We start from the raw sequence: 17,692 nt of genomic DNA, 5'->3' as shown, positions 1-17,692 counted from the left end.
GGTTGTGTGTCTCCCCATGTCCTGGGACAATACAGAGCCAGAGAACGGGGCTGGGCTGAGTTATCCCCGTGGGAAGGAAGACAGAGTTGGGGGAGAGTGAGAGCTGGTTTTCTGTGACTTCTCAGCAATCATCTACTGGCTTTCGTTAGCTTGCTAGCCTGTCTGCTTGTCCTGATGATGATGACCTGACAGAGGGCTGGATATAGATGTATGTGTCTGGGCCTTGATAGCACACTTGTGAAGGTAGCTTGGACCAGACTAAGCCTACCAATGCTTAAGTTTATAAAGGTGACATTTAGTTAGGGAGGACAGCAAAGGCAGGGTGATGGGAAAAAGAAAAATGGGATATGAGCTTCTCAAAGAAACATTTCAGTCTCCATTACCAATGTATTGTCAACACTGTAGTCACTGAGGACATTCTTTGGGCATCATGGCTTCAGCTTATTGAATGCCAGTAGTGCCTCCTATTATTGTGATCTTTTTAAATGCTCTCGTACATTTTAAAGTACTTTCTGGTAGGGCAATATCACCCATCACTTCTTTCATTGACAGCCTCTGTCTCAGTGATTAAGGGGATAAAAGTAAAAAAACAAAAACACACACAAAAAAACACAGGACCGGCAAGGAGGGGGTCTCCTCTTATTTAAGATGTTATGGAAGGTTTTGTCCAGGGTGCTGGGCACTCTCCCCATGTCACTCTTGCAGTCTCCCGCTTCTCCTTACTCCAAATAGACTTTCTCCTGACTTCTCTAGCCTCCTTGCTCGAAACAGTAACCTGCAGCCTTTGACAGAGTTTTGTGGGGAAGCTAAGATTTGAGTGCAAGTATATCAAGACTGCTGGTGTCTGAGGTGCCACTCTGCCAGGCCACCAGATGGCGCATGGGAGCCCCTTAACTCTTCTGCAGGGCCAGTGGCAGAGGCTGGAGTTTGACTGCAGAGAGAACTTGCCTTAAAGAGACAGTGCCACACACCAGCAGGATAGATCATTAAATCCCAAGTGAAACTCCCATTGGTGACAAGCGCCACTGGCCAGGCTCAGAGGTCTCTTTACCTTGCCTTCCTGGATGTTGAGACATTACTTCTTAGAGCCTATATCATTGATGGGGCTTAGCTTCTGCAACTACACCTAAGCCTGAAGGAGACAGGACCAGCTTGGAGGGTGGCGTCAGAGCTTTGGCAGAGCAGTGCAGGACTGAGATACATCTGCAGGATTTTGGCTGAAAGAGTGAGAAGCACAGCCAGCTTCAGGACACTGACTGGTGACCACAGGAAGGCAGAGGGCCAGCCCAGATCTGACCCCTGCTGTATTTGTCCTTGCTTCCTCAGAGCTGGGGAGATTGGAGCACTGACTTTGGTGTCTAGGTCTTTGGGATTTTGGGAATCTTCCTACTCTCTTCTTCGGCTGGCTTCTTCCAAATGCTGATGGGTCCTCAGTGGTAAGTATATGAGGGGGGCTCCCATTGTTGAGGCTTCCTATAGGAAAACAGTTCATGTTGGCCCCTGGGTGGTATAATCTGAGCAATGTCCAGTGAAAACTGCTTTAGCTGGTGCTTAGCAAGAAACTCTCCTGAAGTTGCAGATTTGCTAGTCTTATCCAGGCCAGCTGTTCTGCAAGGATAATGGATTCCAGGTGGCCACTGGTTGTAGGAACAGGGCCTTCGCACAGCCCCTTGTGGGTGAGTATGTGTGAGGACTATCGCCATTGCTGGGACCATGGGTGATCCTGTGTGTTCTCTGGGCAGCATACTGCCAAGCAGGTAAAAAGGGAGTGAATGAAGTTCTCGGGTTCAGCCTGCTTTTTGTCAAGGATGCAGATCTTCCCCATAACACCAGCCGACACAGAACTTTGGTAGAGAAATGAAGATCAGTTCTGTTGTCCTGCTGGAAATGCCAAGAGGTTGAGAAGAAGCAGCTAGGAAGAGGGCAAAGGACAGAACTGGACCAAGTCTTTTCCCAGACCTCTCCTGGATCACCTGATCCCAGAACTGAGGATGAATCTTAGAATAGTAAATGCTGTTTTACTGTAACAAAGAAAAGAAAATGAAGCAAGGAATAGAAACTGGCCACCCCAGGATCTGCTGTGAAGCCATGTTAATAGTCTATTGGGGATGATAGGTCATCTGCCTGATAACAGGTCATCCGTTTGACCTACATGGGTGCCCAACTTCAGTGACTGTGAAAAATAGGCTGAAAAGGCTGAGGCATAATAGTAGAGGGTTGGTAGGACCTGACATGCAGGAGACTGTCATTAGATTTCATTCAGCTTGTCTCCTGGGTCATCTGCCCTGTTGTAGTAGACATGGTTTTCTTTGGAACCAGTTTTCCTTTTTGCTTAATTATTGGTGGCCCTTGGGGGTTCTGAAATAACAGTGCCTTGCTTTCTCATGTAGCTCCAATTTCTTCTTCCCTGACTTTAACTTCATTCTGTTTACTCATTTGTTCACTCCTTACAGCTCAATACAGAGCTGCATACACAGATTCTGGGTTCAGATTCACTTCATTCCCAAGCGTCACCATCTGCTAGCTGGCCAGCAGCTTTAGTCTCTCTCCGGCTCCATTTATTTTTCTGTGAAATGGAGACAATAGCAGCACCTATCTCACTGGCTTATTGTGAAGATTAGGTAAGATGATCTATGTAAAGCTCAGAGTGGTGGGGCTGGGAAGGTGGCTCAGTGCTAGAGTGCTTGCCTTGCGTGCATGAGGCCCTGGGTTCCATTCCTCGGCACCACATAAGCAGAAAAAGCCAGAAGTGGTGCTGTGGCTCAAGTGGTAGAGCGCTAGCCTTGAGCTGAAGGGCTGAGGGACAGCACCCAGACCCAGAGTTCAAGCCCTACAACCGACAAAAAAATAAATAAAAATAAATAAATAATTAAAAATCTCAGAGTGGTACCCAGCACTTAAGAAGCACTCAACAAATGCTAGTTGGTATTACTTTTTTTCATGCACTATGCATATTTTAAAACAAAACATAGGATCTTACTGTATAACCCTAGGCCGGCCTTGAACTTGAGATCCTCCTACCTTAGCTTCCTTCTATGTGCATACCACCATACCTGGCTTAACATGCATTTTTTATCCTAATCTGTTGGATTTTTGGCAGAAAGATGATTGGGAAACACAGTGTGGTGATTGCTCTGGAAGTCTACCTGAGCTTCATTCATCTGCCATTCATCAAGAAACTTGCAGACCCAGCTTTTGAGATCTGATTGCCAGGGAGGGTGCAAACTTGGCTCTGTGTGTGTGTGTGTGTAGAGCCCTACTTCCCCTCTGCAGCCGTGTATCCAGTCTCTTTACACACTTTTTTCCCCTGTAGAGGAACCTTTCTTTTCACCAGCAGTGATCACTGGTTGATCAAGACCTTCCTGTTGGGCACTGTTCAGCTGGATTACTAATGTGAGGAAAAGAAGAATGGAAGTATGTAGTTTTGATTTAAACATCACCATCCTTTTTCATCTTGACTATTTGGTGGGAGCAAGAGTTGGTTGTTGGAGAGACAGTGAATAGCACAGCCCTGGGAATAAAAGGCAGGGCTGGGGCTGGGAATTTAGTGGTAGCGTGCTTGACTAGCATGTGTGAAGCCCTGGGTTCAATTTCTCAGTACCACATAGACAGAAAAAACAGAAGTGGCACTGTGGCTCAGTAAAGCACTAGCCTTGAGCAAAAGAAGCTCAGGGACAGTTCCTAGACCTTGAGTTCAAGCCCCAGGACTGGCCAAAAAAAAAAAAAAAAAAAAAGTGAAGCTACCACACCTGTAATCCTAGCTACTCAGGAGGCTGAGATCTGAGGATCACGGTTCAAAACCAGTCCAGGAAGGAAAGTCTGTGAGATTCATATCTCCAGTTAACCACCAGAAAACTAGAAGTGGCACTGTGGCTCAAGTGGTGGAGTGCTTGCATTGAGCTGAAGAGCTCTGGGAGAGTGCTGAGGCCCAGAGTTCAAGCCCCACAACCAACCAAAAATAAAGGAGGGAGGGGCAGGGCTGTTGCCTTCAGAATAAGTTCCTTCTCCTTTCCACTCAGCCCTGCATCACTAACACAGGACTTCTGGCAGTGTAACAGACCCCTTAAATCCCCTTTAATCCAGTGACTAGAAAGGAACAGACAGGTCATCACAGAGATGGGGGAGCAGAGGTCAGGCTGGAGGGCTGACCAGGGGAGATGAAGAATGTTGGCAGCTTGCACTGGATGGAGAGGAGGGGCTTGGATGAGGAGGTGTGATACATGCTGACTCAGTGCCTTGGGGTGCATGGCTGGTCCAGGCACTTAGCTGAATCAGGGAGATCAGTTTTGGAGAACACCTTCCTGCTGTTCTGACAGATTGGGGTTGATGGCTGGGGTTAAGAGCACTTCAGGGTAGCAGGCCTTAGGCAAAAAAGCAGAGTGACTCTTTAACTCCTTCCTTCCTAGCATGATTGGTAAGGTTTCCCCAGCTTCCCCCCTGCCCTCAGTGGCAGACATCTAGAGTCATCAGTTTCAGTCTCAAGTCAGCCTGGTGCTCCAAGGCCCAACCACCTGTCTCTATAGTCTAGGTCAGAGTCAGGCTGTGTGGTGGTAAGATGTGGTGGTAACATCTGCTGGAGGCCATTCAACCACACATCAAGGCAATCTTGAAGCAAATACCCTTACCTAAGCTTAACATGGATTAGTCATCTGGAGATGGAAGGGTGGTCTCTCATCTGGGAACTAGCCCATATTTCCAGGGACCCTTGATTTCTGCATTCATCAGCCAGCTGACAGTCCAGGCAGTGTGCAAGGTTCTTAAGTAGATTGCAGTCCCAGCCCCCACCTAACTGGCTGGTGAGCTACTTAGCTACAAAGTACTTCAGTTTTCTCATCTGGAAAATATAGAAAGTGAAGACAACAGTGATGTTCACAGTGAGATTGTCCTTGTGAACAAATAAGACCCAAGCTGGTCAGACAGTAGACATTCAGTGTCAAATATTAGAAGATCATTTCTCAGTCTCTTCTACACTGTGTTGTGAAGAGGGCAGTCCAGGGCAAGATCTTACAGAACGTAGAAGAAAGCAAACTATGGCAATGCTGTGGAGAGCAACTGCAACATTTTAGCTAGGGAAAAAAAATGCTGAAAATAGCTTGTTCAAGCCTTTGTAGATAAAAATGTAAAATGTATGCAAATGTATGTGACTCACACAGAAACATACATCCACGGCCTCCTCACAGTCAGCACCGGATGTTGCCATCAGGAAAATTCCCAGTACAGGGAAAAGGCCTAGGCTGCTAGGATGTTGATGCTGAGGAGGGGACAGTGGCTGGTGTCTCCCCTGGGTTGGGAATCTTAGGTAGCTGTAGTTTATGCTTCTGTTTCTACCTCTCTCCTGGATTCTTGCCTTCTAAGAGTTCCATGCTGAAAGAGAAACCCTTGGCCCCTCTCTACTTTTCCATCTGCTTCCTGGGAGAGTCTGCTTACTCCCTCTCCCATCCTAGAGCTCTATTTCTGGAGCATCTCATTGGAGATGTACAGCCCCCTTCTGCCTAGCTTCAGGTGTTTCTTGGTCCTCCAAATCTTCTGTGCCAGTCAGGGACAGTGGGAGGGTGACAGCTGAGCAGGAAGTGGCCTCTAGACATAGAGCCAGACCCCCAAGGTCTGGGAGCAAGAAGACTTGAATGGACACACGTCTGGGTTTGCTCATGCCCTTAAAGCTGCCTGAGGATGGGTGGAGTGGGGTGAGGACTGCTGTATAGTCAGAAATGCCACAGTGCTGGTAAATAAGTGGTCCAGAACAGGGCTCCTTTGGCAGGGCCAGCTGCCTTCTTTCCTAGTTTGCTTGGGAAAAGGGCTACAGCCTCTGCTGTCCCTGGATGAAGTTGGCCTGACTTGCTCCTCACTCCAATCCCTTCTCCAAAGTCCCTTGGCTCTTGTTGAGAGATCTGCAGGAGAAAAATCTACAGGAAAGTTGTCAAAGGTCTCAGACACTTGAGGCCTTCCCCATAATCACTTCAGTGGTCCTGAGGGAGTCAGCAGTAGAAGGAATTTTGTTTGTAAAGGCATCTTGATCCAGACTTCCTTCAATTTGGATGGGATCATACATGCACAACAGACCTCCTACATGACCCTAGGGGTCCCCCACGAGGGTTCCCGAAGGAACTGGGAGACCCTGAGAGCTTCTCTTGTACTGGGGGGCGGGGAGGCGGTGGGGGAGCACATCTAGAAGGGAGTCTTTGCTCCCAGTTCCCTCCTCGAACCCCTATACTCATGCCTTTTTTCAGCCACCGCCCCCTGGTGTGTAGGGCAGGAACTGACATTGCTGTAAGGTTTAGGGTGTTTAAATAGAAAAGGAGCTGCTAAGATTTGGAAAGAAACTGTCCGTGGGCAAGCTGGGCCTTTCCGCCAGCACACTGGGTCTTAACCCCATCGGTGCCACTCCCCAGGCTTGCCTAGGGGAGGGGCCTGGCAGCTGCACCAGCCCCAAATCTGCGCTTGGAGATCCTGGGGTGGCAGGTGATGTCACCCCTGCGGGGCCCGTAGGTCTCCCTGATCTGCGGGTTGCCAGAATTCTGCTGAGCCCAAAGAGAGGAGGAGGGGGAGGAGAAGGGAGGGAGGGGGCCTGGGTCGGCGCTGCAGTCGGGAGCCCTCGCGGGACCACTCCTCGTGCGCGCTCCGGGCGCCGGTGGGGGGCGAGGGGGGGCTGCGCTTGTCACACCCGCACCCAGCCCGGGAGGGGTGCTGCCGCTGCGGGTGGGGGCGCGCCTGAGCCTCGCGCCGATTGGTCGCGGCCCCCGCCCCTGGGCGCCGCTCAGCCCCCGGGAAGTTGCTAGTTGGCGCGCCGGCTGCGGGGCCGCGGTTCCTGGATCTGCAGCGGGTTCGCAGGTGGCCGCAGCCGCCCTAGAGATTCCTGGGGGGGAGGGGGGGAGCAGGACGCTTGCCGGCCGGCCTCGTCTACCTCCCCAGCAGCTCCGGCCTCCACTCCACCCCGACAGCTCCGGCTCGCTCCTCCCTGCTACCTGTTTCCCTGGCTTCCCCGCCTCCATCCTGCACTCCCCAACTTCAGCCTCCAGATCTGGCCACCCCTCCCGGATCCCCTCCCGCCCGCTCCCTCCCTCCTTTGTTGGGCGATGCGGGTCGGGTTTCCGATCTGACCGAGCCGCCACCTCCACCGCTGCCGCCGCCGCCACCACCACCACTACCACCACCACCGCACGGAGCTGCGGGCATGGAGCCGCTCAGCCACCGGGGCCTGCCGCGCCTCTCCTGGATCGACACCCTGTATAGCAGTACGTGTTCGCCTGGGCTGGGGAGGTCGGGCGGGAAAGGCACCCCGATGCCTCTCGAGGTGACCCGATGCCTCCAGGTCCCAGGTGCGGGATTCTTCCCGCCTGGCAGATGGGAGGTGGGGGTATCATGTGCCAGGTGCACCGGAGGGGGGGGGGGAAAGAGGTGTGTGTGTGTGTGTGTGTGTGTGTGTGTGTGTGTCCAGAGCAGACTTCAAGTGGGTGTGGGGCAGTGGTGGGCGGGTTTGAGGAGGGGACTGTGCCACCTTCTCCCACCTGTTGTATAACCCAGCGCTCTGGGAGAGGGGAGAGTTCTTTCCCGAGCGCTAGCTGTCTCGCCTCCCAGCCTGGTGGCTTCCCTCTTCGTGTAAGGCCATTTTGAGAAAAGTCCTTGGCGTTCGAATATGCCTCCGCAGGGGCCGTGGTGTGGTTTGGAGGTGAGGGTGGGGTCGGGCTGGAAGCGAATCTGTGGGTGCAGATCCCCCCTGGGGGACATTTAGAGGAAGGACCTGAAACATTTCTCCCTCCTCTCCTTCCAGCACAGCTACCTTTCCACCCCTATTTTCATCATCACTACCTCCCTCAAAAAATCCTTCTCCAGTTCTCCACCCCCTCGCTCCAAAATCTGCTGCTGCAGATCATGTGATTGCTCTTGCACAGCCGCCGGGGATGTTTAACTGATTGCTTGGGACTTCCTTGGAGGGCTTAGTCCAAACTCGGGAGATGCTTCCACCCCCACTGGATTGGCTCAGGTGGTTAAAAAGACCCCCCCTCCCCACCTTTCCCCTGAAACTCTTTGCTCTGAGAGGTCAGTGGTCACCTCTTCCGTGGTGTAGGAAGAGGAATCAGTTGGCCTCTGAAGAAAGTGAGTGGATTTTGCTCCTGTTTCACTTGCCTAGGGCCCTCCTGCCTCTCTTAACATCTGGACTGAGTCCTGAGGCAGGAAGCAGGTAGAGCTGGGTTCTGACTCGGCACATTGGATGCCATGAACAAGGACATTTAAAGGATCAGCCTGGCTTCAGTTCCTTACTCACAGTCATATTTGCCTAGTGGAAGGGTGGGGTAGGAAAAGATGATGCCATGAGTCCCAAGATCTGGCCCTGGAAGCTCTGTAATACTCAGTATCCAGCCTCTGCTTTTGGCCTCCTTTAGGGTCCTATCATCCCCATATTTTCTCCCCAACTCCCTATCCTGCTTTCCTCTGTCTCCTCCTCTCAGATGCTCTCCTTGTGATGGTTCATTTTGCTTTGGTTTTTCAACATCAAAGGGGCAAAGCTAGGTCCCCTGGGCATCAGTCCTGTACCAAGCCCAGCCACTCCATCTGCTCCTTCCCTGCAGAAGCCAGCTCCATTGGGTGAAGGTCAGGGCCTATAACTGTGTGGCATGTGTGTGCACATGTATGCGTGAATGGGGACACACATCTGTTCTGAGCCCTGACACAGATCAGCTCCTGACCCAAAGGGAGGATTAATGACCTCTGCTTAGCTGTTCTCTTGCAACTAAAAGTCATAACAATGCCTCATATTCACATGCTGCTCATGTTCCTGAATAATTCTGGCACTTGGCAAAACCCAGTACTGGTTTCCCTGTTTACCACAGCATAGAATTTAGTAGAAACCCATCTCTGGCTTTCTCAATATTGCTGAGAAAAAGTCCCCCACCTGATCCAGTACAAGTCCCTCCTTACCCCCCCCCCCCCACACACACACACACAGCCTGAAGCTGAGAAGCAAAATTGCCTAAGGCTGCCTTGAGAATTCCTGACCAAAGGAATGCCAGAGAAGGGAACTGGGCTTATGGTTTCTTTTGAGGTATCTTAAACCAGTCTTGACTGGCTTCTGAACTGTCCACTCTGCTATTGCCCTGGCCACTGGGGCAGCTGGTTGGTGGGTGGGAGGGGACAGAAGCTTGGCAGCAGTGTGTGGAGTTCCTGCCTTCTTCATGGCGTATTTGAGAGTCTGTAGCATGAAGCTTCCTGGGGAGGTGCTGTGCAGTTATATTTGGGCTGTTAGCCATCAAGTTCTTTCTTGACAAGAGCCTAAATTAAACAAATACTCATGCTGTCATTTGCCTGGCAGCATCATTTTGTGGCTCCCAGAAGTTCCTCTGCCTCTCTGGAAGCTTTTGCTTTCGAGGGTCACAATCCCCGGGTGTATCTCCATGCCAGATCCTTCAGTAATTGTAATGGGGGTGCACCCAAAGGCAGCTCCTACACCTAGGGTGACTTATAGAGACGCAAATGACTCAGTAAAGAAGATGCAACCTTAACATTGCTCCTGCAACAATGATCATAACATTTCTTTATTGTTGTTGGTGGTGGATGGTCCTGAGGCTTGAACTCAGGGCCTGGGCACTGTCCCCAAGCTTTTTTGCTCAAGACTAGTACTTTACCACTTGAGCCACAGCTCCACCTCTGGACCTAATTGGAGATAAGTCTTGGACTTTCCTGCCTGGGCTGGCTTTGAACCATAATCCTCAAGTCTCAGCCTCCTGAGTAGCTCAGATTACAGGTGTGGGCCGCTGGTACCTGGCTTGATCATGGGATTTCTTGAGTGCCTTCCATGTGCTAGGGACTATACTAGGGTTTGTTTGTTTGTTTTTGGTCAGTTGTGGGACTTATACTCCAAGCCTGGGCACTGTCGCTGAGCTTTTTCACTTAAGGCTTGTGCTCTACCACTTTGAGCCATGGTGTTATTTCTGGTTTTCTGGTGGTTAATTGGAGATAAGAGTCTCACAGACTTTCCTGCCTAAGCTAGCTTTGAACTGTGGTCCTCAGATCTCAGCCTTCTGAGTGGCTAAGATTACAGGCATGAGCCACTGGCACTCAGCTGTACTAGGTATTTTCTACCCACACCAAACCTGACAACTGAACTTTATTAGATGAGGAAAGGGAGGTTCAGTAACCTTAAATCATTTACCCAAAGTCACATAGTCAATAAATGATAGAACAGGAATTCAGATTGTACCTTAGGACAGTGAGAAGGACCTGAGTGTCTGCTAGATATATCTGAGCTTTTCCAAACATGTGGAATGTCATGGAATGGGTCAGGCCTGACTCTTTAGTCCTGTGTCCCAGATTTCTCTTTGAAGTGGTCCAGTAGGGCCAATGGCTTCAATGACTCTCATCTCACCCTCATCCTGTGTCTCTTGCCGGACCTAGGGGCTAGTCCTGGGGCCCAGACAAGGATGGCTGAGGCTCCATCTAAGCCCTCTGAGATCAGTTGCTGTCTTTTAATAAGAAGCTAGATTGCCCACCAGCCCCTTCTCACCTTTCGTGTCTTTGGAATTGTCAAACTATTCTTTATGGCTTTAACATCTATGCCAGGAAGAAGGCGCCCATTTTCCCACAGGTTGATGGTCATTTGAGAAGGGGTGGGAAAAAAAAGTATCTCTTCTCTATGGTAAACCTTCTGAAGGGCTGGGGTAATAGTGATTTGTCTGGCTCAAGGAGATGAGTTATAGCCTAGATGCCAGTGTAGTCTGAGACTGATTAAAGCAGGATCCTTTGCCCCTGGTACAGTGGGGTGGCAGATGAAGGCTCTAGCTATGCCAAATGCCTGTGTCTGTATAACGTAATAATGCCAGCTTCCCTCCTCCATACTTTGGCCTCTTTCCCTAGGCTGGCATGATTCTCTCTGTAGGATGGTTTCTTTTTTTCTCTTAACTATGTTTCATTAACCAACCTTTCCACTAAACATTTCCCACCTTCTCTTTCTTTTCTTCTTGCTTTGGGGTTAGGCTGGACTAGTTCTATGAAGTAACCCAAAAGTGGGGGCTATTCTAAAACTTTTCCTATCTTTCAAGAGTAGATTAGCCCTCCAGGTAGATCCAGATTGAGATGGATATTTGTCCTGGGTAATTTGGCTCGCGTGTGTGTGTGTGTGTGTGTGTGTGTGTGTGTGTGTGTGTGTGTGTGTGTGTGTGTGTGTGTGTGTGTGTGTGTGTGTGTGTGTGTGGTACTGGAACTCAAGGCCTTGTACTTGTTAGACAAGTACTCTGCCACTTGAGTCATGCCTCCAGCCCTAACTCCTCTTCAAATGGGAAGTCTTTAAATACACATTCAGGATTTATTTAGAAGAGAGATTAGGACTATATTTTAGGTCTCTTCTTCTCCTTTCAGCCACTCTTTTGTCCCAAACAATTTAGTACTGATCCTAAACATACCTATCCTAGTGAGCCAAGCAAAAGCCTACATTTTCTTGGACCTCATAGGAGACAGAACATGTCCATCTGTAGTTAAAAGCAGCCTGCCTTTTGGAGCTAATGTCTCATCCCAGGCTGCATTTCCAAGGGAGATTTTTGTTCTTTATAATGTTTTCATGCCTGTTATAGCCATAGTCCCCATTCATGAGCCATGGATATATTTAGGGCTGTAAAGATACAGCTCCATCTCTAGATGATCTCAGCCTGCCTGTTTTATGTTAGTCTTACATTTGCTACATCAAGGACCAGGCCACTAGCACTGTGTCAACTTGATCACATCAGCTCATTCAGCCCTGATATGCTAACAAACACCTGTAAATAGATGCCTTCTGTGCTCTGAATAGCCTTCATAATTTAGTTCTTCTTGACGTCAGCCCCTAATTGTTGGTGCTGCTAGAGCCTCAGAAGTGTGGTTGGCAGAATACTTAAGTCAGTTATTCAGAAAAGCTTAATTTTTGTGTGTGTGATTATTGCTGTTGTTGTTTATTTGGAAAAAGGAAGAAATAATGGGAACATTCAAGGAAAATTAGCTAGAAGATACTTCTAAGGGGGTGTCAATGGGGGAGGGAGGCAATGAAAAAATCCATTCTGCTTCTCTTGTAGGTAGACTTGGATGTTTTTTTTGAAGTATGATCTGTTTCCTAGGGTGATATTGGTACTTTCCTTGTGCCCACTTCTCTGTAAAATGCAGCTGTGATGTCTCTCTGGGGTGTCATATGAATCAATTAGTTAATGTTTATTAATTGCTTTGAAGATGAATGCTTTTGATGAATGCTATTGAACTAGTCAGCTGTCCAGTTTATCATACTTCTCATTGAACAAAGATCCATAGAAGTGTTGCATATGAGTTCAGAAGGGGTGGGAAGTTGGTAAGTACTGTAGATGGATAGGAACAGCTTTTCTTTTTTCTTATTTGTGTGTGTGTGTGTGTGTGTGTGTGTGTGTGTGTGTGTGTGTGTGTGTGTGTGTGTGTGTGTGTTGCTAAGACTCAAACCCAGGGTCTTGGATAAGCTAGACAATTGTTCTACTGCTCAGCTACACCCACAGAATTTTAAGGGGTGTCTAGCCCTACACATGGCTTTAATAGTTTTTGATTGCATGAGTATGAGAGAGAAAAGGAAACTTCTGGGTTTTTGGCTCCTTTGACTCCTTACTTCACCAGAAATCTTAGAAACCTGCTAGCTGGCCCATTCACAAATTTCCTGCTGTGTGCATGTGTGATTATAGTAGCTTGTAGTGAAGTCAGAGACCCCCCAAGGGAGCCCTGTGTTTTGCTGGGGCCTGGAATTGGAAGGCTTACTTCACTGCAATGTTTGTATTGCAGCTGTTTAACTTAGCTTTGAGCCCTTTGGAGGCAAACCAGGAAGTAGGTAGCTTTAGATGGCTTTAGGACAATTTTACATCCTTTATCTACTGCTAGGTCCTGTAGCAGGCAAAGATGGTAAGTAGGGGGTTGGGGGGAGTACTTTTTCCCATGCTGTACCTATGGGGTCTTGGCACTGATCTCTGGGAATGTCTTGTACCAGTGGGAAAAGCTTGCTGATGTACTGACCTCTAGAACTGCAAAAGAGGAGGCTTGTTTTTATGTGCGACCTTGGCCAGACTCAGCTTGCTTTTCTTTTCTTTTTTTCTTTTTTTTGACAGTCCTGGGGCTTGAACTCAGGACCTTGGCACTGTCTCTGAGTTCTTTTGCTCAAGGCTAGCACTTTACCTACCACTAGGGCTACAACTCTACTTGGAGATAAGAGTCTCATGGATTTTCTTACCTGGGCTGGCTTTGAACCATGATCCTCAGATTTCAGCCTCCTGAGTAGCTAGGATTACAGGCATGAACCACCAGCACTCAGCTTTCAGCTTCCATTTCTTTTTTTTAAAAAAATTATTATTATTATTTTGAGTCAGGTCGTGGGGCCTAAACTCTGGGCGTGGGCACTGTCCCTCAGCTCTTCAGCTCAAGACTAGCGCTCTACCACTTGAGCCACAGCACCACTTCTGGGTTTTTTCTTTTTGCTTATGTGGTGCTGAGGAATCGAACCCAGGGCCTTAGGCATGCAAGGCAAGTGCTCTACCACTGAGCCACCTTCCCAGCCCATAAAAAATTATTTTTAAAAATTGTTTTTATAAAGGTGATGTACAGAGGGGTTATAGTTACATAAGTCAGGTAAAGAATACATTTCTTTTGGGACAATGTCACCCTGCCCTCCCTTTCTCCCAGTTTTTCCCTCCTGTACCCACTTGCAAGTTGAAAAGTTCATTTTCAACATAGTGTTTAGTGACTACCATTGCTGCATTCAGCATGCATTTCTTAGGATAAGATTTGGTCAATTGGAGTTTTGGACACCTTTGGATGGGCAGCAGGAGTCTTCCAGAGGTTCTGGAAGCTTAGACAGAGCTTGCTTTAGACCCTGCAAATGGGGCAGCAGAAAGAAATCAGGGCAAGAGGCAGATTGTAGACTGTACCCCACAGGGAAGTTGGGGACAGATTGCAGTACTCTCCCTGCCCAAGATGTTTGGCAAAGGACTCTGAGATGGGATCACCTGGTGCTATGGTCATTTATGCATTGAGCAGCCAGTTCTCTGACAGATTCGAGATTTGATTTGGTCTTCCCCAGTTTTCTGCCCCTCCCCATGATTAATTCCTGTCTTCTCCTCTTGCTCTTTCTCCTCACCACACCAGAACAAAAATGACTATGTGTTTCCTGGCTATACAGAAAATGTCACTATCAGGAGATGATCTTTAGGAGACAGGGCTACATCAGGTAAGCTCTCCAGGGAGCCAGTCTCACCCCTGACTGCTGATCTCTTTATGTCTCTTTAGACCACAGATGACATGGCAGATGTGATCAGGCTTTTTACTCAAATGAGCAAAGTTGGTTGAATGGGGATGGCATGAGATAGTCTCATGTGAATCCTAGTGCTGAGAGAGTTGAGAGTCCTAGTCTTGCCAGGTGGCATGGCCATTGTTCTTCCTGAGATGTTGGATGAAGCTGGTGTTGCCTAGGATTGACTAGAGATCTATGAGTTTAGTTAGAACTATTGGGGAAAGATGTGATCATAATTACCTTCATGGGATTGAGGGTTGATCCTGTTAGTGTGCAGGGCTAACCCCTTCCTCCTGGGCATTGCCTCCCAGGCAGCAGCAAGGGTTTAATGGATCAAGATTACAAGGACTTAAAGACCTGGTGTAATTAAATCCAGTTAGCTCTTGGGCTGGGGAGGAGGGTGAGGCATCAATACCCTCTCAGCAATTGATTTCCTCATTTGTGGTTACCCTGTCTGGCTAGCTACATGGTATCTGAGCTTGTTGTTTTTTTTTTTGGGGGGGGGGGAGTTGGTCATGGGACTTCAACTCTGGGTCTTGGTGCTGTCCCTCAGCTCTTCAGCTCAAGGAGAGAGCTCTACCACTTGAGCTACCACTTCTGGTTTTCTGGTGGTTTATTGGAGATAAGAGTCTCATGGACTTTCCTGCCCAGATTGGCTTTGAACCGAGATCCTCATATTTCAGCCTCCTGAGGATTATAGGCTTGAGCCACCAGTGCTCAGCTGCCTTTTTTTTTTTTTGTCTTTCCCTTGAGGGCATACTTATAAGAGAAAGACTCTTTTGTGAGAGTTTTGGAGTCAGGATGACAGTGGATCCTATGTGATAGTACTCCCATGGGGTCCTCTTCAGGAAAAGTGGGTTCTGCAGAGGTACAGAGAAACCTTAAGCATGGGTCTCCCAGAACTACTGCGTCCAATGAAAGAGAAGTCTGTCAGTCCTGCTGGGCTTGGAGAAATTACTTATTTTCATTTTGTCTAGGAAGAATACGAATGGATATACAATGTAATCCATGCAATGATGTGCCAGATGTTATACTAGGTATTTTCTGTGCATTATCATAAACCCTCCCCTCAAAGAGGGCCTACTTACCATCCCTTATTATATAGGTGAGAAAACCAAGACTTTGAGAGTTGGTGCAGTCGTGCAGGACCAGATCTTGATCTCTCTGACTCTATAGCATGCTCAGCTGCCAGCATCATTAATAACTATCCCAATAACACCTAACAGCAATACCGAGTACCTACTATGTGCCAGCCCTGGCCTGGGCTCTTAACATATTATCACCAGTCTGCTTAGTCCCTATCTCATGGGGCAGAAATTTTCTTTCACCTTCCCTTTCTCTTCCTCCCTCCTTCCCTCCTCTTCCCTTCTTTCCTCTTCTTTCCCTCCCTTGTTCAATTTTTTTTCTTCCTTTTTCTTTATATGGGGACTGGGGCTTGAACTCAGGGGCTAGGGTACTGTCCCTTAACTCTTTTTGCTCAAGGTTAATGCTCTGCCACTTGAGCCACAGCTCTACTTTCAGCTTTTTTTCTTTTCTTTTCTTTTCTTTTTGGTAGTTAATTTGCCTGGGCTTACTTTAAACTGTAATCCTTAGATCTCAGCCTCCTGAGTAGCTGGCACCCAGCTAGCAGTTTTCTTCTCAGTTTGATTAAGAGGAAACTAGGTCTTTGGAAAGTTAAAAAATAATTCAGAGCAAACCTTGAGCTTCAGTTTGGCCTGATTCTAAACTGTGCTCCATCACTCTTGGCTTTCACAGCAGGGTATTGAGGGCCCTTGGCAGCTGGTACTTCACTGAGATAGGTTGATCTGGTTCATCTCTAGCTAGGATGACAACTGTGAAGATTGTGTCTTGGCTACTCCCATAGTATGTGGACAGCCACAGGTGTTGCAAGTGCCCACCAACTGGGCTGGCCATTCCTAGGGGTTGATCCCAAGGAAATCTTCCCATGAGCATTACCTTGTTCCTAGGGTCATTGGCTGGGGTCATTGGCTAGAACTGCTGCTTAGAAATGAGGGGCAGGGGAGGAAAGAAGAGAGGGGAAGGGAGGGGAGGAGAAGGGGAAAATAGGATTTGTTGATGGGGATGGAGTGTATCTAGTGTGCATTTTCCAGAGCAGAATGGGGCCAAAGCAAAGCAATGAAGACTGAAAGGACTTGGCAGAGGCCATGTGTGTTGACCCTTCTCTCAAGCCTTTTAAGATTCACCTCCAGTTTCTGAAGAAAAATAAAGAGAGCTCTTAGCTGTAAATCAGGCCAGTGATCACCAAGGTCCTTTGCCCAGGCCCAAGACAGGCTGGGCAGGGTTCCGGCTGCTCTGTCTGAAGGCACCCAAGCATAGCATGTTAATAAGGGGGTGGTAGTGTGGTTTACCTCTTCCAGTTTCATTCCCCACATCTACAAAGGCCTCCAAGCTGAAGCCTTTTGCTGAGATAGATAGCTCACTAGGGAAGCCTGAGTTTGGGGGGCCTGACTTTAGACCCTTCTAGGATATTGCCAAGAAGGTCAGAACATTAGTGAGTAGAACATTAGCCCAGGCCCTGAGTTCAAGCTTCAGAATTGGAGCGCGCACACACACACACACAGAGTAAGCAATATCATTAACTCTAGTTACATACTGTTGTTTTTGTTCAGTTCTTTTTTACTTATATAAATTTAAAAATTATCTTTATAAGTTCTACAAATGGGATTTCAATTTAACATGTCAGTTTGTAAGTACATTGAATCTTGATCAATGTCACCCCTTCTTAGGAGGTTCTTAATTTGAGCCCTCTGGCTGCTGTGTTTAACAGCAGTAGAGGATAGAGGGATGTTAAAGACTTACTAGCTACAGAGTCTGTGTTCTTCAGAAAGAGGAAAGCTTGAAAGCAATGGAGAAGGGTAATTGGGAATAATGCAGTGTGACAAGCAAGCAGATGTTGATTTTAAAAAATAAATAAAAGGCCATCTGCATTGGTTTTCCGACTTCCCTCTACCCAGAGTCCTAAGCCCATTTTTTTTTCTGTGTCAGGAGCAAAGAGGGAAGGAGATGGGTTTCTCTGAGACTAAATACCTACAGCAGCATCTCAAACTCCAGGCTGCATTTGCACTACCTGCAGATCCTGTTAAGCTTCTCTATTCAGTAGGTCTGGAATGAAGCCTGAAGTTCTGCCTTCTAGCAGCCATCCCAGCTGCTGCTGCTGCTGCTGGTCCAGGGACCACAGTTTGGGTAGCAGGGCCCCAGAGTCCTTTCTCCCTATTCATAGGGAGCTGACTATGGACACTGAAGCCAAGTTAGACACTTTATGTTTCTAGATTTTAGCCAGATGAAAAGCAATCCCTCTCATAAATTGACATGCTTTGCAATACTACTGTGTGTGTGTACATATGTGCACTTATGTGCACGTGTGCTAGTACTAAGGCTTGAACTCAAGACTTCATGCACTCTCTCTTGCCTTTTCCC

The 17,692-nt window shown here is 48.1% G+C and overlaps 1 protein-coding gene across 3 annotated transcripts in view; it reads left to right on the top strand.

Moving 5' to 3' along the window:
* The window catches only part of Abr (ABR activator of RhoGEF and GTPase), a 207,944-nt gene that overhangs the window by 45,377 nt on the left and 144,875 nt on the right, over positions 1-17,692 (top strand). Inside the window, exon 1 of one of the 3 annotated variants that reach the window (XM_042691568.1) lies at positions 6,930-7,232. The exons of the other annotated variants lie outside the window; for them this stretch is intronic. Coding sequence (XP_042547502.1) covers positions 7,172-7,232 — 61 coding nt within the window. The 5' untranslated portion in view covers positions 6,930-7,171. Of the gene's footprint in view, positions 1-6,929; positions 7,233-17,692 lie in introns of those variants that run through there. 3 annotated transcript variants of the gene reach the window in all.

This window comes from Dipodomys spectabilis, unplaced genomic scaffold (genome assembly GCF_019054845.1).
Source record: "Dipodomys spectabilis isolate Male_0828 unplaced genomic scaffold, ASM1905484v1 ptg000004l, whole genome shotgun sequence".
NCBI lineage: Eukaryota > Metazoa > Chordata > Mammalia > Rodentia > Heteromyidae > Dipodomys > Dipodomys spectabilis.
This window is presented reverse-complemented; position numbering and strand designations above follow the sequence as displayed.